General features: G+C 41.1%; 1 protein-coding gene across 1 annotated transcript in view; it reads right to left on the reverse strand.

The window, feature by feature from the left end:
* The window catches only part of PPARG (peroxisome proliferator activated receptor gamma), a 54,358-nt gene that overhangs the window by 22,075 nt on the left and 7,370 nt on the right, over window positions 1-24,913 (reverse strand). The window contains exon 2 of the mRNA XM_008636031.2: window positions 327-554. Within this exon, the coding sequence (XP_008634253.1) occupies window positions 327-546 (220 nt within the window). The 5' untranslated portion in view covers window positions 547-554. The remainder of the gene's footprint in view (window positions 1-326; window positions 555-24,913) is intronic.

Below are 24,913 nucleotides of genomic sequence, written 5' to 3' on the forward strand. Positions count from 1 at the left end.
AGGGGATTTATTCTGCATGGTGTGCACTGAGCTTCAAAGGACAAGCTGCTCACAAGGTACAGGAATAGGAGACAATGGAGGGCTCCATGTGCCTAATAAAGTGTAATTCTGGGTACTTTATGATGCCTTTCCTAAACCCCAGCTGCTGCTCTGGAAGGGGGAAGGTCTGCTATGGGTATTCTCTCTTTTCTGCCTGCCCTGCAAGGACATCTCTGCCGACACAGGAGATCTGAATTCCTCTAAATCCATTTGCTGCTAGCACATGTGCCAGGGGATGGAGGAAGCGTGGACATGAAGGAGATGCTTCAAAAAAAGGAAAAGCTTACTTTGGCAGTCCTGGAGCTTGATATCATATTTATAATCCAGGCCTGACTGATCACTTCTGGCAAGAGGAAGGTCTTCATAGTGCGGTGAGGAAATGCTCGAGAAGTCAACAGTGGTGAAGGGCTTGATGTCAAAGGAATGTGTGTGATCATCCATGGCTGACAGATCCACGGGGCTAATTCCAAAATTCATGGGCCAAAACGGCATTTCTGTGTCAACCATTGTAATCCCTGCAAACAACAACAAGAAAGAGACATTTCAAAAGGAGTTTTTATCTCCAGTGTGCTCAGGCTCAAGCTGAGGTCCAAGTGTGCCACGGCCAGAGGGCTGAGAGGCAAACTTTAACTGCATCTCTTCATAGCATGCATATGAATAAAATTAGAGGTCTTCCAGAAATAATTCTCAGTTTTGTGAATTCTAATCATCATTCTTCCCAAGTGCCTGAAAATCTCAAGGATTTTTATATTAAGGAAAAACCCCAAAGTAGCTGGTATTAAATAGTGGTGGTTTTCCTCCAAATAACCAGAAATATTTGAAATCTTTGCTCATTCGAGTTTGCCAAAAGTTTAACCCCAGTCTTAAACCCAAGGATCAAGGAAATGTAAATTATGACTCTTCGAATTCCATATATATTGATGCAAATCTTGAAAGCAGTAAACAAACAGGAAACTTAAATCCGCAAAAATCTTATGCAAATTGAGTGAATTTAGATTGAGAGATGAAATGCTTTTCCAAGTCCTCTTCTGACCAATAGCTGAACCAAAATCCTTAATTTAGACATATTTCAACTATGAAAAAGTTTGTAAGTTACAGCAAGTGCAAAGACTGTTTTATAAGCAGGGTCTGTGTTTAATTTTCCACTATTTATAAAAAGAACATTCTAACCTAAAAATAGAAGAGATGTTTCAAAACTAAAATAGCTTGGTCACTTTGGCTGTTTAATGTGGACTTTAGACCCAATCAAGTAAGTGGCCTTTAACCTCTAGATAACAGAAACTTTGATTTGATCTGCTTTGAATCAAAACTACTCTGTCACACTGCCAGACGTGCTGTTGAAAAAGGAAGATATTGGAACAGAGGTGCTCCAGAATTTGGAGCTCATCCCATGTTTTGACAGGTAAGTGAAGCTGTGCCTGCGCTTCCCTTCAGCTCTGCTCAAGTGCCAGTGGCTAGAAATGGTTGCACTCTGCTTTCCCTCAGGAATGTCACCATCATTCTTCCCCTTTTTAGGACTCCCAGAACAACCCTTCAGTTCTTCTGCCTTGAATGTTGACAACAAAGATGGCAAGGGATCTTTTTAATTCTTAAATTTGAGATGAGAGATTCTCACTGCAGTGGGAACAAAGTGGTGCTGCTGCATCCCAGCCACCCCCCTGTCCCACTGGATGGGGTATTAAGGATGTTATCCTGTCATCGTCTACATGGAAACACCAGGATTCCTAATTGCCACAAGTGACAGTTCTCTGGGGAAAACACATGACAGCTTGTCAGAGTACCTTGGTGTTGTGTGCTGTCTTCCAAATGGTCAAGTTTCAAGTCCAGTGCTCAAATCATGAGCACTGCCCAGGCTCCCCAGGGAATGGTCCCAGCCCCGACGCTGCCAGAGCTCCAGGAGCCTTTGGACAGCGCTGCCAGGGATGCCCAGGGTGGGGCTGCTGGGGTGTCTGTGCAGGGCCAGGGGCTGGACTATGACGCTTGAAGGTCCCTTCCAGCTCAGGAGATTCTCTGATTCTATGAATTTTTCTGTGAGCACGAATTGCAAACCCCTGGCATCAACACTGGGAGCTGTCTCCCCAAAACAGATTTCCAAACGAAGCAATAAACCACAACAGGCTCCTTCTGAAGAGCCCATTGCTGGTAATGACCACACACATCTTTAAACTAATAAAAAATCAAGAGACATCTAACATTTAATTGGTTTATATCCCCTTAGGCAAGTGCCATCAAGGGTTCTACTGGAGCTCTGCCTAAAGGGTGAGGAGGAAGGATGGCCACAGGCACATTCCCAGTCACAGCCCAGGTTCATCCCAGGGATTCCCAGGACTCACACACTCAGGGGCACCCACGAGGTTGCTGTGTGGACAAGGAATAACTGCAGGAAACCAAATCATCACAGGGCAGGAGGACCTACCCCCAGAGCTGCCCTTGCACAGACACCTCCCTGCTCTGGAGAAGCACCCAGAGAGGCTTCAGTACCTGCTTAAAGGCAAGGACAAGCTCGGGTCACTCACTGAGTAGAGATGAACTCAGTCACCTGCCGCTGATCTCACTGGAAAATTAACAGTTTTCTTGCATCCTCCATCAAACCTCTGAAAAATATTCTCACAATCTCAAGGCCTTATCACTCACTTTGTCCTTTCAAGTTCAAAGGCTTCAGTTTGCAAACCCGTGAGCTGAACAGCAAGTTACAGCTGAGCTGGATTTCACTTCACACTCAGTCCATGGCTGGGATGTTCTGGAGAAGTCGATGATGTAGAACATGAGTGATTCTGTGAAACTCTTGTGTTGTTACAGGCCAGTGTGTCTGCATGAACTTCCCTATGTAGATATCTTACAGCTTGGAAAGCCTCAGATAAGCAGGTGAGTCCAGAGGTCTGGCTCGGCATGCACAAGCTCCAAAATCTAGGAGGCTGTAGTAATTCCTTATCAGAAATCTTGTTTCCCAGTCAGCACAGCCAAATCACTTCAGCAAAGTCTACCAAAAAAAGCTGCAGTGGTTTCATGGTAAAAGTATTTCTAGCCTAGAACTGTGATGGTTTAGATTTTTATTATGTTTTAGAAGAAACAAAAGAAAATTAAGTAATTAAAGAGTAACCTGCTGTTTAAAGCATCACTGAATAGAAGGGATCTGGTTTCACACATGCTGCTTCTTCCCTACTAATTGTTTTCTTCTGCATGTCTATCCGAATCACACACATGCTCTATGTGCTGAGAGCAGAGGAAATACAAATGCCAAGATTACACTGAAGAGAAAACCAGGGAATTGTGGCTGCACCTATCAGCTACTGCAGGTCACATAGCAATTCTGCTTTATCCTGCTCGTATTTCTGCCGTGAGGCAATAAAAGCTGGAGCCAGCAGCCATTTACAAATCTTTAGTCAAAAGCCTATCAACTCCACCCCTTCCAGAGGTTAACATCCCATGACTCGTTAGATCCCAGAGTAATATTGTTCATAACCACTTCTGAATGATGAGAATGTCCAGGTTTGCTCAGGTTCTGGGTATAAAACACAAAGCATTTCATTACAGTTTTAAAGTTCCAATTGTGACTTAAGCAAATTATGGATATCTTGTTCAATTTAACAAAATTTTCCAATGAATTTCAATTTTCAGATGAGTTCATATTACAAATACTAAAATGAAGGAAACATTTTCCATGCTAGTTTTACTCTTGCACTATTCAAAACCAAAATGTGAAGACTGTTCCTATGTTTAATGGTTATTTTACAAATACTTCTATTTTGCACGTAGCTTCACTTGATTTTTGCTGTGTACTTTGTCTGTTTTTCTCCCCAGGAAAGAGGAATGACAACATTTCCCTCTGGAAAAAAAAAACCCCAAAAACCAAACCCAACTAATTGTAGTCTTCTCATGTCTTTAAAAGTACCAAAAAACAGCAACCAGGATTAAAAAAATCCAATAGACAAATCCAAGGAACAGATTAAAGACTGCTTCCATAACACTCACAGATGCTTTTGTGGCACCCAGGTAGCAGATCTGTAAGTTTTTATCTGATCTGGAATATTTTCCTGTGCAAAAATGGTTCTCAGCCAGCAAGAGGCTGTGCAGAACAGCAGCAGAGATGCTATTTACAGAGTCAGATGGAGGAGCTCTGACATTTCATCCTCCAAAAGAGCAGGAGTGAAGGAGATAATGCTGCTGAGATAACATTTAATACTGAGATATGGAGCTGGCTGTTCCAAGTGCCTTCTCTCTGTTTAATCTCCTGCAGAACTGCTCAGGGTTATGTGCAAGGGACCAAAGGCACTGAACTCTTCTGGCACAGCCACCCTTGGGTGTTGTGCTGCTGATAGGCAGGAATCTCATCTCATTCATCACTTCATCCCCTAACTGATCTGCTTTCCAGTTCCTCAGACAGATATTCCCTGCGCTTTTCCTACTAGGAAAACATAAAATATAACATAGGAGATTACCAAGGTATGGAAAACATCCTGGATCACGAGCTGCTCTTTACCATAAACACTACCTGTGCTCAGGTAACCTGAAGGGCCTGTTGTGCTGCATTCTAGACACGCTCTTTCCAGACAAAACTACCAAAATATGACCCTGCAGGTATTTAATGAAGCAAGCAGAACATCCCAGCCTCGCAGGAGTTACAGAAAATCAGAAGGAAAAAACAAATAGATAAAGCCTCTCAGCTTTGAAACATTAAAATCAAGGCAGGTATAATGACATGACACGAACAGGTATAAATATAGATACACGATCTAAATAATGCTGTGGTTTTTTCTTAATGAAAACGAATTCCATGGAATAGTTTGGATTTCCTCTCATGTATAAATGTGCTGGAGTTTGTCAAGTAAACTCATATGCAATTCCTGCAGAACTTAGTGTGACCTTTGCCAATTAATTTCATTAAGGCAGCTCAGGCCCTCTGTGAAATAACATCCTAGGTAAGTTGGTTAAGATCACACAGTCATTCTCAGCTTTTAGGAAGAATTTAGAGATAGTGAGGGGGCAGCTTGATATCCCCATATTCAATTTATTTATCTATTTGGAAGAACAACAAAACATTTTATGTGTGCCTTGCAAAAACACATCTCCCCTAAGTGATGGCAGCACATCCACTGAGTTAGAGACCTTCCCTGATCTTTTAGAGGAGAAGGCTGCAGAAGGACTACAAAGAGAGCAGCCAGTGTTGTGATAACCCACTTGCATTCCCCTTCCAATAACTCAGTTCTCTCATTGCCTCTGACACAGAAATTCTGTGTGGCAATGGTCAGGCAGCTCAAGCCAGCATTTTACCAGTGCTGCTCTCAGGTCCCAGACGTGAGGCACAGGGGCTGGGGATCCACTGCCTTCAGAGAGGGACTGGCTGATGGCCCTGGAAGGTGGAGCTGGGCTTCAGTTCTAGTGAGACTGGGAAAAATGGCATCACCTTGTCCTGTTCACTGAAATTCAGGTTATTGAGAGAAAATCACATCTTACTGCATTTGCTTTTTCCTGGCCAAAAAAAAAAAAAAAAAAGCAGGTTTTTGTCTCACTTCTCTGTTTGTCCAGTGAAAGAAAGTTATCTTCATCCCCTCCATTCTCTGTGTTATCAATAAAACATCTCTCCTCTCCAGCAGGTGTGGGATTACTCCACAGATTTTTAGTATTCCTGGTTATGCCAGAGTACCTTGGAACTCTAAGCTTTAAATCTTTAGGAGATACCTTCCTCAATAATGAAAATTACATATTTTTCACTAATAGCAACTGTCATTATAATGGACTTTATCCAACAGACAACACTTGCATAACAAAGAGATGATTTTCTTTTGGATAAACCAAACGATGTGAATTTTTTTGTATCTCAAACAATGACTCAAAGCTGTTGCCCACTGCTGTTTCACACCTTCCCGGCCGGCAGATTCCTGATATTCCCCCCGTTTCCCGGCACAGGACCCGAACCTCTCTGTGTCCTGTTGCTGCAGAGTCAGCAGAGGGAGCACAACATAACTAAAAAAAAACCTCTTTCCAAGAACTCTGCTGGCACAGCCAGTGATGCTCCTAAACAAACAAACAAGAAAAAAAAAGGACAGACAAAGAGCCTGGGTGGCTGATGCCCCCAATTCCGTGTTTGACAAAATCAGTACTCTGCCAACTGCAGCAGGAAAAGCAAAGTAACAGCAAAAAACCCTATAGAGCCTTGCTTTAGAAGTTCCATGACAGAACTTCTATTGTTTAGAAGGAGAGATATAAAGATTTCTTTTTCTTTTTATCCTTGCACACACTCAAAACATTGTTAGGATTCAGGGCAGAAAATGTTTCAGTGATGTGCTGATGAACAAACACACTGAACAACAATATCGGTAGGATGAAAACAGTTATCCAAAGCAGGCATTTCCCAAACAAGTGACACATTAGAAACCCCTACGGATGCGGGAAAAGGGTCCAGCCAATGGATAGAGTAAGTATTGATAAATTTTTGTTGTGAATTCGAAGTGTTTTTGAAGCCTCAGTGTTGCCTTTCAGCACTTCTGGGACTGTGTTGGGGATGGACAAGAGCACCTCTGCAGCCAGCCTGGAGCCAGGCACTCTCCTGGGGGCACCACTGCCTCACCAGACCTGGTCATTTTCTTTTCAAGCATGAATTTATCAAAAACATTTACTGGAATGAAAATTGACCTCACTACAGAGCAGAAGAACGAAATTTTAATGGATTTGTTTCAATTAAAGAACTCGAAACTAAAGTTCCCTGCATGTTAATCTAGCTGTGAGAACAAAAGAAGTACCCAGTATCTCCAGGAAATGTTGAGTGTCAAAATCAGCTCCACAATAAAGTGACTTAGTGAAAACATGAGTTCACAAGCGACTGATAATGGCAACTTTTAACACAGACGACTTTAAAAGCACTGCTGACTCCAAGCACATCAAGGCAAGAGATTACATTTTCTATTCTTTTCCTCAGGTCCAGCTCTGAGGCCATCTGAAAATGGCCCAAAAATTACCATGTCCACCTGACAACACCAAAAAGATGCCAGGTAGAGAAGGCACTTTGGAAAGGATGGAGTAAAGGCTCTGTATAATACGAGTGGAGTGGCTCTGGCCCAAACGGATTTGTCAGCCTTTGAGCAGAGAGAGGGGCTTGTCCCAGCAGGACAGCCAGGGCACACCTCAAGGGTTAATCACTGAGTAGGAGGGGTAGGAGCTTAGGAAAGGCTCCTCTTCCACCCACTCTCCCAACCTGCAGAACCAGCACAGGGCCCAAATTCTGAGAGCAAAAGGAAAAGCAGCGACCTGGGGGCGAGTGGAATGTTCAAGGTGTGACAGCAAACCCAGAAACACCCTCAAACACTGCTGGGAGATGCCCATTTCTGTCTCATCTCCCAGTCTGACCAGGGCTGAAGGCTGGTTGGCCCAGAAATCCCAGTGCAAGGGCCATTTGCAAGAGCCCAGTGACAGCCACAGCCTTCAAAAAGCCAAATGAAAGGTAAAGGGGGAGGCAACCCATTCATCCTCTCAGCAAGGCTGCACAGTAAAACACCAGGAGAAACTGTATAAATCCAAACACTTGGAAAGACCAAAAAAAAGCAACTCATAAATCAGTAGGAAATGTATTTTATTCCTATAGCTGAATTATAACTACAAGCTGTGCTCACTAAAAGCACAGTCCATAAAATTTACCACAATGTTTAAGAGGTAGTTGTTAATAGAAACAAGGAAGGAAAGCCCATTCAGGGAATAATAGAGCTGTTTAGTGTTAAATATATTTTCTATTCGATGGAATTCACACAAAATGGCCTGGGTTATTTAGAACAGCAACGTTTTATACCCTTGCAGCAACATAAACCCTTGTAAATATAATTGCAAATGAGAAACAAGTTCAAAAATGCCACAGGCTACTCAGATACGCTACAAATTCTACCATCCTATTTTAATTTGTTAATGTAGGCTCTGTTGCATTCTGATACTGGATAGAAATCCATGAAACTTCAGGGTACAAAGGAAACTGATTGCAAGGCTGTGCTCAAGTAGCTTAAATAGAAATTGAGAACATTGGACGATGGGAAATGTCTATATAAGAAATATTGATTTATAATCCGAAAAACTCATGGGTGGGTAGGTCAGATTTAAAAGGAGCAGCACTTCAAAATCATGGAGAGCTTAACTACAAATTTCTGGAAGTGACAGTGTTGGGCTCCTGGTGGTAAAAGTCTGCCTACAAAAGAAATAGAAGTGTTGTGCTGCAGTCACAGCAGTGGCAGAACACTGAGCTGAGGAGATCCCTTCTGCTCTGTTAAATCAGATTCAGAGTTTGTGGGAAATGATCCTCAAACTGCTTTTAGAAACCCCTGAGCAGAAAAACTGCACTTTCCTAGTTGCAGTCATGCTTTGTGAGGCACCATGTACTGAAACTAAAAGTAACCCTGATGAAAGACTTCTCTTCCAATGCCTTTTGTTCGAAAATGTCTTAAAAATCCCTCCCACTCTTCAAAATAGAAATGATTGTTATTTCGTTTCTTTGAACAGAAAAAAAAAAAATACACCTCCAGAAGCATGAAAATCTGAAAAATAAGGTATCATCTGGTTGGTAATATAAAATCAGAATACACCTCTGTAGGATTCTAATGGGCAAAGACCATAAATTGGCATTTACAATGTGCCTCCTTGCCTCAGTGGAACTGAGCTGTGGCTCCTGTTGGTTTTGAGGGATTTGAGGAAAGCAGAAACAAACAGCACATCCCTGACTTGTGCTGGCAGTATTGTAAAACTATCTCATTATATAAAATGTAGGCGTTGCTCTCTATGAATCATTGTGATTTAAAATAAGATCCTGATAGACAGGCAATGAATCACATCGGATTTTGTAATCAGCAAGGGCTGACTTCTTGGGAGAGCCCTTTGCCCCCTTTGGCAAACAGTGGAGGGGAAGGTCTGCTCCAGCCATGGAGGTGCCTCCCGAGGCTGAAGGAAGTCATTGATTCTAAAATATCCCCAAAAACGCTGTGTGGGACACAAGATAGCAGAGCTTTGTCAACTGGAACAACACCACACAATTCAGTTGATAAGAGTGTTCACATTCTCAGGCCTGTGCTTGGCTCCAAGTCTCAGCATACTTTAATAATTGGCATGTATTTATACTGGGCAGGCTTTGTATTGCTGGGTCTAGTGAAAGTTTTACCAACTACAAGACATCCATATAATTCCAAAATACCGTGTTTGCCATTAAAAGTATTTTAAGGGCAAATGAGCCATTCAGAAGTTTCATCTGCACGACTTGTGACTGTTCTTTCAGATGTCAAACCTACTTTGAAGTCAACAGAAAGTTTTCCAGCTTCGACAGAAATGCAGTGGTTGGGTCAAAGTTAAGCCAAACACTCATTTTGAACATTACATCCCTGCTAATGGCATTGAAACACCTTCCTCAAGTTAAGCACTTTTAAAACTCAGTTTTTGGCGAAGAAAGGGCTACTTTAGCTAAGATATATTATTAAATTACATCTCATACACATCTATGCACACAGATAATGTACGTCATGATACAGACCCGTAAGAAACTGGGGTCTCATAAAATGCCCTATTTCCTGTGTAAAATGACTGTTTCAGGGACAATGCTGTGCCAGAGTTAATAAAATAAACTCCCAGCACCACAAAGCCCCAGTGGCACTGTCAGCCAGGAGCCTGCTGATGTTTCAGTAGGTAACAGCTCTGTCTGAAGCCTTCAAGCACGGCACAAAAACATTTAGTGAGTTTATCCCGTGCTCACACATGGTGTGTTACATAAAAATTTGCCAGTTCCTCTGTGTCTCCCTAAGCCTGTGTGAGATTATCCAGGATTTCAGGTAGTGTGGCAGAGCACACAGCAAACATGTGTAAGCACCACAGCTATTTACAGGACAATCTCCTGCTCCACTGCTTATCTGGTTTCATTAGGTCATTATCACCGTGTCTCTTAATGCTGTTGAATATATTAATAATAGACTCCATTCTTTGGAAATGGTGCTTAGCCAGTAATTAACAGCTGAGGTGTCAATTTAGTACGAAATTTTAAACAGTTGTACTCCATTATGGAATTCAAAGTCTGTCTTTGCTTTTGAAATGTTAAAAACTTTAGTAGTAAATGTTAGATGGTATGTGCACGATACCCAGTTAATCTTCTTCTTCTAAAACACTGTAGGTGCAATAAATTCGATACCAACCCTGAAGAATTTTTGTAATAATAATAATAACCACATGGAGTTTTCTCAATCCACTTCGTAGTAGTAGGGAATTTAGGGATGCACAGTACTGTTGGGAAGAAGCCTGGGATTTTTTTCTCTCCTCAGACTCTGTCATGTCAGTGCTTTTCAATGTTCACAAGACAGTAAACTTCAGTATTGTTTCCAAGAGATGAGATAATAAGGCACACAACTGGACTAGGGTAAAATACACTCATTAATATCTTAAATGCAGTTCCCTGCCATGGCAGAATACTGAATACTCCCACAGGAAGAGGAGGAGGAGGAAAATATGCCATATGAATTTAAACTCATTCCTTGAATTAAATCCCACTTTTAAAGTTTTTCCTGGCAGTCAAACACACTGCAAATAATCCATAAAAATGCTTTCTCCTATTGGGATGAGTCGTTTCCACCACGAAGCTGTCATCTTCCAAACACTAAAAATGTAAAACAAGGCTGGATGGAGGGCCCACACGATTTGACCGAGTCCTGGTTTTTGGCAAAATATTTTAATCTGTTGGACAACCACCAAGTTGTAAAAGTTAAAAAGCACCATGTTGCAAAACTCATTCATTAACGTAGACGTGCTGAGCATTATTTCTGCATTAAATACAGAGCTCTCAGTGGAACAGCAAGCACCCCTTCCTGTATAGAAACAGATATAATTTCTGATACGTGCCACTATAAGATAATGCTCTTTGTGCCTGGACAGCCATTGTGATGGCAAGATAATTCAAGCACACCAAAGCCTGAGAAAGCAGATAAACAGCACCAAAGAGGGCTGAACATTCACCACTCTCCTCTTTCAGCTGCCCCCCAAATTCATCAGATTTTGTGGGGAATGCAGTTATTTACACACAGTTATTGAAGGGTGCTTTCATTAGGGGCTGAAACTCTTCTAGCAGACCTTCCTCAGCTTGGAGGGGAATCAGGAGTGACATCCCAACATAATTCTGACAAGACAAACACCAGGCAAAGTAAAGTGGACCCCCAAAAGTGATTATCTCCAGCAGCAGGTTTTCTACCCTACACTAAGAGTACCCACCTAAGAAATGTAGTAATAAAGACACATGAACTTTTGTACACCTATCATCTGTTGCACAAATGTATCTCTTTCATCTTTTAAATAAGCAAAAAAAAAAAAAAAATTAACCTTCTCAACTGTATGAACTGCAAAGCATCCAACCTGCTCAGCCACTTTTCAGCAAGAGAGCAATCCCTTGTCACCTGACTCCTGTACTTTTGACCCTCCAAAAAATTCCCAGCTGAAGCATGTTGACATGTTTTTACATGTGATTCAATAATGATTGCTCTCAATAGTGTTGGATACTTATCACACCTTTAGATCAATGTTCTTGTCCTCTCATGTGCTCCATCTTTCTAAATATTAATTTTTCCGTGGAGCTTTCAAACCACCCCGTCAAGGTGACTTCAGGCTGGGAGCGTGGGCTCAGGGCACGGGGAGGGTGAGCTGTTGTAACTGCAATTGCAACACTCTGAGAAAGTATTTAATGAACACCAGGAAATTAACGTGGAGCTGTGCTCCGAATTTAAGTTACCTTGAACAGTTTCATTTTGAGTCTCCTGTTGGACTACAAGCTTCGAGAGAATCTTCCCCATTCTTGTCTTTTTGGGGTCAGCATAAAGTACAACATTAAGTAACATTGTGCTTGGTGTTTTATTCCAGAAAAAAAAAATAGGTGGGAAGTTTCTGAAGGAAATTTAGCACTGAAAATTGTTTTTATAAATATTAATTTGAAAGCCTGTGTTTGACTAAAGAATAGCAAACTGGGAGAAAGAATACTAAAGCATCCACTATAAAAATTCAGCACTAAGTTAGCACCAATGTACCTCCTTTTGTGTTATTGTATGTCCTACTTGCAGCAAAAAATCGAGGAATTTCATTAGGATTTTTCTGGTTTACATACCTAAAAAAGCTTTGTGCAAACTGGTACTTAAAACTATAGTAACTACTGAGCAGAGGAAAAAAAAACAAACCCAAACAGCCTCAGATCCAGCACCCAGGGTCTGAGTTACTGTGAAATAATGATACCAGAAAGCCCCAGAACAGAACTGCTTTATCTGGAGCTCTAAACTAAATGAAATGGGTTAATATTTTAAGTTTATGGGCCAACAGCTTCCCTACCAAACTCTAAGTAGTCCTGGATGTCACTTTATACATTGGGCAAATCAAACTCTTTTCAGTTATGTCATTTTCCTTCTGCCATCTGACACTGATAACTCAACTCCCCCTACCACTCTAAAGAAAGTACCACAATCCACGACTCAGATAAGGGATATCAGCACAACTTCAGGTGATAACTAAAGAAGGGGACTCACTCAGCTGTTACACAAAGTCATTGAATGCTCCTGCCACCCACCCCTCACAGTTTGCTGAGAAAAGGCCCCCCCATCACAGCACAGAATTTGATGGAAATATTTAATTCTTTTCCAAATGTACTTTTCAAGGGGGAAAAAAAACCCCCCAATATACCATTCCCTTAAGAACACAGAAGTAACTTACTGAAAACACAATGGGTAAGTGCTGTCTGAACCTGAACTAAAAGATGAATATTCCCCCTGCAGCCCTTCTATAACAATAAAAAAGACAAAATATTTGTGGGGAAAGAACACGATTTCATCTTTTATTTAATTTCAAAATCATTAATGCACTTCAAAAAGAACTTAAATATAACCTGCATAATGATACATTAATGTGAAATTCTACGAAGTCCTGACTTTGTTACAGTTTCAAAAACCTACTGTATTTTCTAATAAGGTATCTGGCATGGTTTGGATTTTTTAATGTGTCTGAAAACTAAAAGGTAGAAATTTCTTTGATCTCATTTTCTGTTGGGTAATTCTTTCTCTGTGTTACGAATAGCCTAAGAATATCACTGATATGACCTGGTCCTACTTTTGTCAACCTGCCTATTTCGAAATCAATTTTTTTCCAACTCCCCCACTGAAATTGCCTTGCTTTGCTCACGAAGGAACAAACATTTTTACCTGCCAAGGTGTGGAAAACGATTCCACACTTGTGAGCTGCCTGTCACTCCTGTGAGTGTCCCTCATCCCCAAAGCAGGCTCTGTTTGTATTCCAACAAACTCCTGTGTCTGCCAATAAACAGCACTCCATGGCTTTGCCACCGTTCTTTGCCTCTGAGGCAAACCAAACCTTTCAAAGACGTGTGTGTGTTTTGTTCTTCTGTTTGTAATATTGGTGGTCTCCAACCCAGAGTGCCAGCACGGGGCAAGTGCCAGCCCTGGCACACGCCGTGACACTCACAGGGCCCGTGGCCCTGCCCCAATCACTCTGCTGGAGGAAGATGGAAACTGGCCCTGCTATTTTTGACAAGAAATGTTCAAGAGTTAAAGTGACATCATTGGAGGACACAAGCGGAAAGCGGAGGATCCACAGCTAAGAACGGTTTAGGAGAAAGCTATTTATGTGTAATTTCACAATTCTGCTATTTTTAACGGCTCACCCTAACCAGTCATTTTTGTAGATTTGTTTCCAGCTTGAAGGAATCTACCAACGCTTGACTGAATGATTAAAACCCTGCACTTTGCATTTTGCACAGAAATATTGTGGAGAGAGTGGAGTGTCTATCAGAAAATCCCAGTGTGCCCCAGCCACCTCTGCTCCTATGGATTTGGAATCCTCTGAAACTCTGTGTATGAGATGACAACTGTCCCTAGAGATCCCAGTTCGTGGAAACTCACCTGCTTTCATTAAAAAGCTGAACTGCCATCCCATTCCTGTCTTTGACAGCATTTGCTGCTTTCACTTGAGGAGAAAAGTGTATAATCAAGTTCTAACAGTGTTTCAAAAAGATTAATAATTATAAGGTTATGCAACATTAACAATAGTGGTACCAGCAAAGCAGCTGTGTTAAATTTTAACAGCATTAAAAAGAGGGGAAGAAAGAGATTTTGAGAAAATTTCAGTTCCCTTCTCTGTCATGTGTTCTTGTTATCGTCTTGGTTTTTGCTATATTTAAAACGCTGTAGGAATTTCTTCTGCAAGTAATCTAAGAGGGCAGCTAACAGCAAATCTTTCAGTTTCATGTTGTGATAAATGTAAGGATGCACCAGAATTCAAGCCAAAAATGTAAATACTAACATTGATAACATTGACAGCTAATTTCTTGCCTTTTTTTTTTTTTAAACAACATTTATGGAATAAGTTATTATACTGAAAAACATATTAATCAACTTCCTGAGAAGTGCTATTTTGAATAATTATGTGTAACTATATTTCTTTAATCTAAACACATGTGCCATTCTCACACACAAACCACAAATCACATGCTGCAATTTTGCCCAGAGACTCTGGGATACTTGATAACTGGATTGGTTTATTTTTAAATCAGCAATTTATCTTCAGTTGGGCCAGAATACCAACAGTTCAGCTTGCAATAAATGGTTACTGTCATACCCTGCTTTTCTTTTAAGGAGATTCCTTTTCTAGCCAAGCAAGTTTGGTGTGAGGAACTAAAAGTCTTTGCTGTGACTTCTTGTAACCCCTCAAGCAGGCGTGTGAACAGCTAAACATGTGGCTCTGATGTGGACTGAGGGTAAGCTTTTGGCACTTTTTACTCTTCTCAGTTTTCTTTCATTGCTCAAAAAATACCAATAGCTGCAAATTTCTGTTGGCTGATGGTTGATCTCTTTAAAGATCCAGCTGTATTTGAAAAGAACCATGTTAAAGTACTACTGAGAGTATCACCAAAAAGTAAATTCTGAAGGGACATCTGGATTCCATCCAGTGCAGAGCAGTGTAACAGAACACTGAATATCAGGGTGAGACACTCCTGAAGCAAAACTGCCCCTGAAGCCTTTGGGATCACCTCTAATCCCCAAGATCAGAAGGGGTCTCCAGCAGCTGAGTGCTTCCCACACCTACCCCTTCCTGTCCTCTGTGTAACAAAGGTGTGAGCAGCTGGTTTAAACCTCATCCCTACGCTCTGCACAAACTAAGGGATTATTCTGCAGCAGCTTAGGTGACCCTTCACCAACAATGATGTGCTTGGTGTAGAGGGACATGACTAGGATGGAAATAAGCACAACTATGATCTAATTCCATTCCACCCACCCAGACTGGCAGGGCTGGTGAATTTAGAGCCTGGTTTTGGTCTCTCACCTTCACTTTCTCCGACCAATACAGCATCACAAAATAGGCTAAACATTAGACTATTTGTAAAGCAGGCTCTGGTTTTTGCTGGGCTCCAAGAAGTCAGTGTTAACCTCATGGCACACCTTCCCAACACAAGGGATGGGCTGCCCAAACCTCTGTGGCATGGTGTGTAAAACAAATACAATTAGACAATCATCTAATTTGATTTCCGAACTGTTTCAGGCAGAATCTTGTACTGGACTTGGTTAATTTTGGAACTATGGATTATTTCTTACAGCTCTGCATATATATGGCCACTGAACCAGACAAGATAATTTGGAGACAAATATGAGCTCCTTTGAAATTGGCTGTAAATCTCCATCAGTTCACTTAATTTACCTTTCACAGGACAGCAATGGCAGCATCTGTTTTTAACAGGAATGCTGGACCTCCTGGTCAATATCTGACCACACCAAACCCAAAATCTCCACCAACACAGACATACAGACCATGCAGGCACCAAACTGAACCTCCTCCTTCCTCAGACAATCTGGGGGAATCACTGCTCCATAATCTGAGATTGGGGGAAAAGTGCAAACTATTGATCCTGAGACCACAACAACACATCAAGTGGGCAGTAAAAAGCTTCCTCCCAAGATCTACATCTCAATGAAAGCAGAGAGAGTTGCCAATTCCATTCTGTGTGTCAGCTCCCCTGGATTATCAATGGGCCATATGCTGTGAATCACATGGCTCAGCCGGATCCTGCATCTTGCCAGTTGTATCTTGCTTTTACTATTAGTTCTGGGATGTTAAAACCACTATTGTAAGCAGTTCAAAAATACATGTCGGAAAATTGTTAATGCCCTAGTCATACAATGTCATTTTGAAGCTCCCTGGGAATTTAGATTTGCACAGCTTATTAGGATATGACCTTTCCCTTGATTTTTTTATTTTAAGATCAAGTTAAGATGAAATTTCCCCAGAGGGAGTTGCTGTGTTTCCTTCACAGATAAGGCAAAGAGCAATGGCAGCTCCACACAGAGACAACTTTCATACGTTTCTGCAGCACGGACATCCAGAGCATTCCTTGAGGCTGAGAGGGAATTAACAAAAAACCCCCCCAGCAACACAACAAAGGTATTTCCCTGAATCTTTCACCTCTTTTTTTTCCCCCCAGTGTCATCTGTGAGGAGTTTTAGGGCCTGTGGACTCTTGCATTCAGAGCACCAGGGCACGAGATAATGGCTTGTCTCTGGAATACATTCCTACTCCTTTGTGGAATATCTACCTCTCCAGCACTCCTTTTTCCTCTTCACAATATAGATTTTTGTCTCAGAAATTCATGCACTTCACTTGGATTTCATGGACCTGATCTAAAAGCAGGAGGTTGAAAAATTAATTCTCAAAATTAGTGCTATGGGCTGATTACAAGCTACCAGGCACAGTGGTTAAATACTTATATATAATAAACACTTTTAATAGTTTAAGACAGGGGAACTCCAACACTTCTTAGTCTGTTTTGCCTCTTTGTCAATGAAACCAACAAAGAGAATTAGTTAAAAAATTAGAAATTGAATGATGTTGCTTATATTTTAAAATTTTCAAATGGTCAAGATGGTAAGAACCAAAAACTGTTAATAAGTTTTTATTTAGGAGAGAATAATATTCTCACTAAAAGTGAAATCAGTTGGTCAATAAAGAGATGACCAAAAAGAATTACGTATTTTGCTTTTTGGCCATTCAGGGTGAAAGTTTTATGCATTAAACCTTTGCTATGCAAACAACATTTTTTCTCAGCTACAGATACCAAAAGAAGAAAAGGAAGTGATGATGAAATAAAGCGAATTACTTTTTGTGTAAGTTTTCATATAAATAGTCTGGCTTAGTAGTTGGGGTGGGCACTGTGCACAGAACATTCATACAAGCCTGCCACAGTAAAGAGGGTGTTTGGAGGTCATGGCAATGACACAGCCAACAAAACCATACGAAGATTCAAAGGAACTTAAATCAGCCCCGCCGACTTTACAAGTTTCCTCGTCTGCAGCTCTCCAGGAGCGATGCCCAGCCTGCTGGAACTCCACCAGCACACCGAACGAGTCCTTTGCACTTCCCTGCATCAGCTGTGAGCAGGGGGATCTCCCCACGAGTGAAATTTGCATTTCCAGCAGCAGCCCTTCCTCCTTCCGTGGCTGACAAGAGATACGGGTTTGCTGCTCCCACAGCAGGTAGCAGACAGCCTTCACACGGTGTCAGGCTCTAGGCAGGAGCTGATGTGCAATTGATCCCGGCCTAATCTGTCTCTCCTGGGCAAGTACAAAGTCATTATCTGCATCACCAGTCCAAGACCTCTATGACACTTAGGTATCCAACAAGAGAGTAAATAAATCCCCAGCGATAGCATTCGCTGCCTATCGCTGGGAGCAGCCTGGTGTCACACGGGCTGAACTTTCCTGCAAATAAATCCACCACGACTCTAGAAAATGGAAAGAATACAGAAGGAAAAAATGGCCAGCTGAGCACTCTGAACTTACAGGAAGGGATCTGGTGGATAATATAATTTCTAGTACAGCAGGGTATCAGCAGTGTTTGAAGAGTGATTCAACAGACATTGAGTATCTTTTTTACTGTGGTGACATAGAGCCAGTGCAGATGCATAGTGTAAGCACTAAAAGTTTATTTACAGAGGGCAGGACTGAACATTTCATGTGAACACATTCAGGCCATGATAAAGAGCTTTGTCTCCCATTAGTAATTTAAAGAATTGTGATTTGGTACTCCCAACACACCTATAATTGAATTCCTCAGTCATAAAATCACTGGTGCCAAACAAGTCCTGGTATCTTTTATCAAGCCTCTTTTTTCTTGTCATTTGTTAACATAATTCTTATGGAGCTTTTCTTCTTTTTATAGATACATTTGCTTTAGTTATAAATTAACCCTGGAATTTACTCTCCCAGAGGCCACAAACTGCTTTTTTATTATTGTCTTGGAAAAGTTTCAGGCTCTATGAATTGATGATTTGAAACAATTTTTGAGTAACAGCTCAGATGCAGAGGAAGGAAATTCAAGAGATTGACAAAGCAGTTGAGACTAAACTGGAAATGTTTAGATGCCTTTCTGGGCCTTCTGCTCTGGAAGCCCCGATTAATTTATCAAAAGGGAACGTGCTTCCCTGTGGGATTTCTGGTGCTTCCAGTTCCCTGTAGTAAGATACTCACATACAGCCTCATTCTGAAATGAGGAACTTCCTAAGAAGTCCCATATTTCAGTGGCTCCAGAAGCTGGCCAGCACATCCCAAAGGTATGCGGAATACTCCAAATTTCGGAACGTGTTATAAACCACCAATATTTGTTTAACAGATTGATTCAAATATTGCCCATTAAAAAATAATTTTTCAGTTGATAATGTGATTGTAAAAAACAAAGCTTATAATATCTTCACTGGTTCCTATCGTGTCTTTGTTGGGCTGTTTCTCTTCATCCCAAGGGCTTTGGAAAGCCTTGGCTGTTTTCAGCCAGAACTGACTCCAAATGTAGAGGAGTTTGAACACAAAGGGCTGAAATCATTGCTGCTGCCACCACTGAAAGAGCAACAGTTTGTGCTCAACTTGTAAAAAAAAAAATATATCAAAAAATCCAAATGGAGAATTCCAAAAAGACATATCCATAGGAAATTAAGGGAATCGGTTCTACTGTTCAAAGAACTATTTGTGTAAGAACAGAATGACACTTTTTAACAGCCACAACAATTCCCACATTATTTCCTTTATTTGTCTGTGTTAGTCTTACTACAAACCACTTAAATTGGAAAATTTAGATTTGATAGTAACACACCAGATATCCATTTTTATGGCTTAATTCCCATTTTAGCGAAGGTTTTCCAAGGTGGAGAAAATTTGAAAAATATGCCTTAAAGGTTCAGAAAACAGGAAAAGATCTTGGAGAACTTTGCATTTCTGGATTACTCTTCCAGTTTAGAATGGCTGTGGTTGTGCTGCTGCCTCACCACACGTAACAAGGTGATGACTTCACAGGATCCCAGGATGGTTTGGGTTGGAGGGGACCTCAAAAATCATCCAGTCCCACCCCAGCCATGGGCAGGGACACCTTCCACTGTCCCAGGTGGATCCAATTCTCATCCAGCCTGGCCTTGGACACTGCCAGGGATCCAGGGGCAGCCACAGCTGCTCTGGGCACCCTGTGCCAGGGTCTCCCCACCCTCATAATTATGAATTTCTCTCTAATACCCAATCTAAACACACCCTCTTTCAGTTTAGCCAGATTGAGGTGGTTAAAAATGACATAGTTTTGTTTTTAAGAAATTCCTTTAAAAATTACTCTTTAATTAAGAATAGCAAAAGGGCTTGAGGAGCCCTGGGGTATTTTTCCCATATAAATAAATGCTTTCCCCATCTCTAGTTTCCCATATTCAAGGCAATGCCCTTACAAAGGTAAACAGAGCTTCCTCCTCTCTATGCTGTTTCTGAGATTGCCAGTCAATTATGTGAAGTTAAAATATTAAAATTTTCATCTGAAATTGTGCTTTGAGTCTCTGAATTGCCATATTTTTATTAGTCAGTGTCTCATTCTTTTGAAAAATCTTGTAACTTAATGTGTATTTCTTCGTGAATGCTTCACCTGTTTGACTACCTGTAAAAGGTTCTTGATGCATTTTTTTAAGTCTCAAAAAACCATGATAATTTCTGCTCTTTAATTGAATCAATGATCACACAGATGAAAGGAATTAACAGCTAAAATATTTAACAACTTTTATGACAGAAATGAAGTTGAGAATGGTGGCTACACTGTCAAGTATTTTAGCTCTCAAATTTTCAGGCGTTAAACTACACAGTCATCTTTTGGATTTTACACCTCTGTGCTGTCTAATTACAGCAAAGATTAAAAATTCCCTTATTGTTTTTGTTGACACAATTTGGGGCAAATCAGTCAGTGTGGCTTGGCCCTGCTGTCCCGAAGGATCAGAACCCTGAATTATACCCAGGTCTAACCCCCTTCTCTCACACCTTGTGCACACATTTCATAACTTTGTTTGCCCTCTGCGCTTTCACTCGAGCCAGGAGGAGTTTTCAGAGCAAGCAAGTTGTAATGTATTCTTTACAGGTGAGCTACAATGTTAGCTGTCTCTAGTTCTTGGAACAGACAGTAGGACAATAAAAAGTCAAATTATTTTTCAGGGCATTGACTGTATCCTATACAAGTATTGTACTAACATCTGTTCAGGACAGATGGATAAATAGAGAAGGAGTTTTGCCATCACACCACAAAGCTCCCATAACAGGGTTAGAAAAAATTAAGAGTATTTATAAAGATTTTGGGCTTTGCTTAATGTGTTCTTTTATTTATTTACACGGCAGCCAAATGAACAGACAACACGGGCTAAAACGACCTACAGAGATCATTTTTTTCATGAAATTCTGATCTCTACTTTACCAAATACACAATTTCTTCCTGTGTGCCACAAGCTTTCTTAGAAAAATCTCCACATTTGAATTCACTAATCTAAACCCTAGCCCTAACCTTAATCTTTTAGAGCTGAAAAGCTACGAGTGGAACATTAGGCACAGATCAGCTTGCTCTGAGGGCAGCAAGAAACTTAAAAAGAAATGATAACAGATCTGAGGGGAGTTTCAGCTGATTCCATTTCAGCTCTACCAATAAACCGAGGAGCCCCAGGACTCTCACTCTGGCCATGCTTGTCCTGCTCTCATTATCAAACTCAGTTGTCCAAACTAGGTGGCAATTTGTGAATGGTCTCTTGCAAATGGTCCAAAGTATTTCAGGAAAGTGATTGAATGGCTCTTAATTGGCTGAGCTAAAACTGGAGCAGGGACAATTCTAAGAATCTACCCATTGAACCTTCCACTTCCTGCACCTGTGCCCAAGTTACAGCACTCTGATTTACCAGTATGGTTCAAGCCCTTGCGTTCAACGAGACTGCTCTGAGACTGGGGAATGTCGCTGCTTTGGGGTTCTGGTTTGGTTTTCCTCAGATCCACTCAGTTATTTAACTGTGAACCAGCTTTTCTTCCTGCCTGTGGCCCCAGTTGCTGCCTGCCAGCTGGGAATACCTGTAGTGGGTTCTCACAACTCTGGAGGAGTTCAGCACCACTTTGAACGTGAACAAGACTCTCCTAAATCTCACCACAGATGCTTTTCTCTCATACACCCTTTTACTGAGCACTAATAAAGGCACTGACCTCTTTTTCCCAAATTTGCAGTTCATTTCAGTGAAATATCTGTGCAGAAAACCCTGCAGAGATGGAAAACTCTAAGTTCCATTCTTGATAATGATCAAATTCCTGTAGTTGCCATCTAACAGAGGCATTTAGCCATCGATCTTCGTGTCTCATAAAAACACAGGAAACATTTTGCTGCTTCAAGGCTCCACAATATAAGAATGGCAATACTACAGCAAACAGGAAAGCAGTTATATGTATTAATAATTATTAATATTTATAATTATTAATATTTCTCTCACTCCTCTGAGAATAGGGAAGAACACACTGGCACCTCAAAATCACCCCCAGCTTTTAGGATAATCCACATTCCCTATTCTTCAGATTTGCTGCTCAGCACTGAAGGAAATAACAGACCCTGCTCTGAATAATGGCTTTTAGAAGATGCAGGGAGGAAAATCCTATGGGCTCTGTCAGTAACTTTTCCCAAAGCAACACTCCTCTCTGCAGTAGATTTCCCAATTTTTTTCCCTGATTTAATTTCAGGAATTCTTACTCAGAGGATGTTTTCTTCGAGGAGCTATACAACAGTTTAAATGACACCCTGGAATCAGACAACAGTGCTATTTAGTATTTAGCCTGCATTGTCTTTATTTCATTTCCATATTCATAGCTCAGTGAGTGCTCTATCACTCCTACTGTTTTGGACTCCAGAGAATTCCCTTCTTCCACAGAGTAACTGCCAGGTATAATTACTACATTCATTAGCCTTTCCTGGAATAATTGTCAGGGAAGTGGCAACCATGCCTGCATCAATTTCTTCTTCCTCCTGGCTTTTATCTGCTTTCCTTCCAGGACAATTAGAGGTTCTCTCTATTTTCTCTTCCCTTATTCACCTCAACCGTTTTCCTCCCTTTATTCCTCCCAACAGAATTTTGGGGAGGGAAGGGAGAGATGGTCTCACTGTTTTCACATCTAGCAATTCGTTGTGGTTTTGTTTTTTTAATTTCAATCCAGTCACTGTAACATGCAGTGGAGATTCCCAGAACAGCTGTTTCACCAGTGCCAACAAAAGAGCTGCCCTCGTGTCTAAGGGTCAAGCTGGAGGAGAAATTCAAAATTGCCACATGCTTTCTAACATTGTGCTGTGCCTTCCTGTTCTTGGAGAGGGGAGGAGACCGGAATCTGCTGCCCAGCCTGCGTCAGAGGACGTAGGCACACTCCAGGACAGCAAATTTAGTGTATGGACGAGGTATTGTTATTCTAAACTTACCTCAGGCTGCAGCAATATTCACTGCCTGTTCTGCTGTCCTCAGTGACAGGAAAGCTGTCACTTGTTGTTAGCATATCAGACAGTTCCTGTTCTCAGAGGAGTCATAAGTAAGGCTAGATTTAAAAAACAGAGCGAACTTGGGCAGAAAAAGAACAATGAGTAGGGATGCCAAAATACAGTGAAAGACCACGTTATGGCATTGTCAGCATATCTTAAACCAAGAAAAGCTGAAAATCTCATAAGAGACCAGAGAGAAGAATTCAAAATCAAGGAGGTTCCAACAATAAACTTTAAGCTTTGAGAAGGAAATTCAAACATCTGTATTTTTTTAAAGAATTCCCCCGTTTTTTAATACTTTCATTGGCAAAAATAAAAAGGGCTAAATAAATAAAGAAATCCAGCAGTCGTAGCTAATCTTCCCCCTGCCTTCCTTTGACATTTCCTTTAATTAATTAATTAATTAATTTCCTTTCCTGATATTCACTGTGGACAGCTTCTTCCCTTTTTCCCAGCTCCCTTCTCTGCTGAGCCTCCGAAGTCCCACACTGGCCTTAGATCCCTGCCCTAATCCACCACTGCAATTAATCTAATCACACTGCACACCAGTAGCCTCCATTAAGATTAAAGATAATCTTGCTATTTCACAAGATTGAAAAAGCTGGAGCCAACCTTAACATTGCACATTACTCCACCTATTCTGCATAAATTCCGTGTTACGAGTATTGTAAACCAGGAGGGCACTGGTAATGTCGTTACCTTTTAAAACCAGAATTGAGACAATACCCAGCAGTTTTTGGGGTTTTCATCTGATCTCTCACCTACTCGAAACTGGCACCGTGATGACCCAAAAAAAGAATGGAAAGAAGTGCACATGACTTCCACATCCTCGGTGTTACATCACGAAGGATGAACCAGCAGATTGTGTACAGCTCACAGCGCTGCTGTGCTGTGTGCAACTCTTTTCTTGCATAAAAAAATGCCCTTCTCAACAAAACTGTGACTCATTAAAAAACTGACAGACACCAATGAAAACAGTGATAGACACAGACTCATTTCATAATGGGTCCTGCTGTGGGGACTCTGACATTCACCTGCTACGTGGTTTTTATTAAAAATTAAGGTATGTTTGTGGGGCAAGCCAGATCTTTAATACTCCTAAATTTTGGATTACAATTTTCATTGCCAAAATTTTTTCAAGAAGACGCCCAAAAAAAAATTTGCGGTAGGGAAAATGGTTTCTTGATCCCGAAGGGTTTCCCAGTACTTCCAGCACTGTCAAGAATTCCTGCCTACGCCAACTGTGCTGTAACCACTATTTCTTAATAAATCAGTAATCCTGATCTAAGAAAATAATTCCTCAAATGTCATTACCTGTGTCAGAAGGCAGCTTGCATAACCTGATGTGTTATCCCAGCTAAAAACCTGGGTGCAACGATTTCAAGTGTGTGTTTTATCCCAGGGGTTGGATTCCTGCAAAAAGCCCGACACTAAAGCAGATCTTGGGAACATAACAAATATCCTGGTGAAACTGGCCACATGAGGCAGGCCCAGGGAACAAATTTTGGGCAGTGCCCAAAGGAAACTGGGCAAGGAACCCTCTTGGGTCTCCTGTGCATCATGGCCTAATGTTCTTCCCTGCATCACAAAAACAATTCACCAGTTTGAGACAACTGGTGGGCTCACAGCACAATGAATGCTCCAAGAAGCTGGCAAAGCAGGGGTGGAATTTGCTTCCAGTGGCATTTCTTAAATGTAAACAGCATAATAATAATAATAATAATAATAATAATAATAATAATGATAATACCACCCCCCCTCCCCAATAAGCAAGCTAGGAACTACTAATTAAGCTTCCATCAGACTTTTGGAGATTATATTGCATTGCCTTAATAATGAAAAATACATGGAAACCATTGGTAAAAATCCTGAGCCTCTGAATGGAATTTTTGAATATTTGCGTTTTTCCTATTTTAAATTCAAGACCTGAAACTTTTGTAGCACCAATTTGGAAACTTGTTCAGTAGTCAAATTAACAACTCATATTTAGATGAGATCTGTACTAAAGAATCCACTCCAGGCCAATTCAGCAATTCTGGCAATAGCTGCAGTGTAA

Source organism: Corvus brachyrhynchos, unplaced genomic scaffold (genome assembly GCF_000691975.1).
Source record: "Corvus brachyrhynchos isolate BGI_N302 unplaced genomic scaffold, ASM69197v1 scaffold266, whole genome shotgun sequence".
Lineage (NCBI taxonomy): Eukaryota > Metazoa > Chordata > Aves > Passeriformes > Corvidae > Corvus > Corvus brachyrhynchos.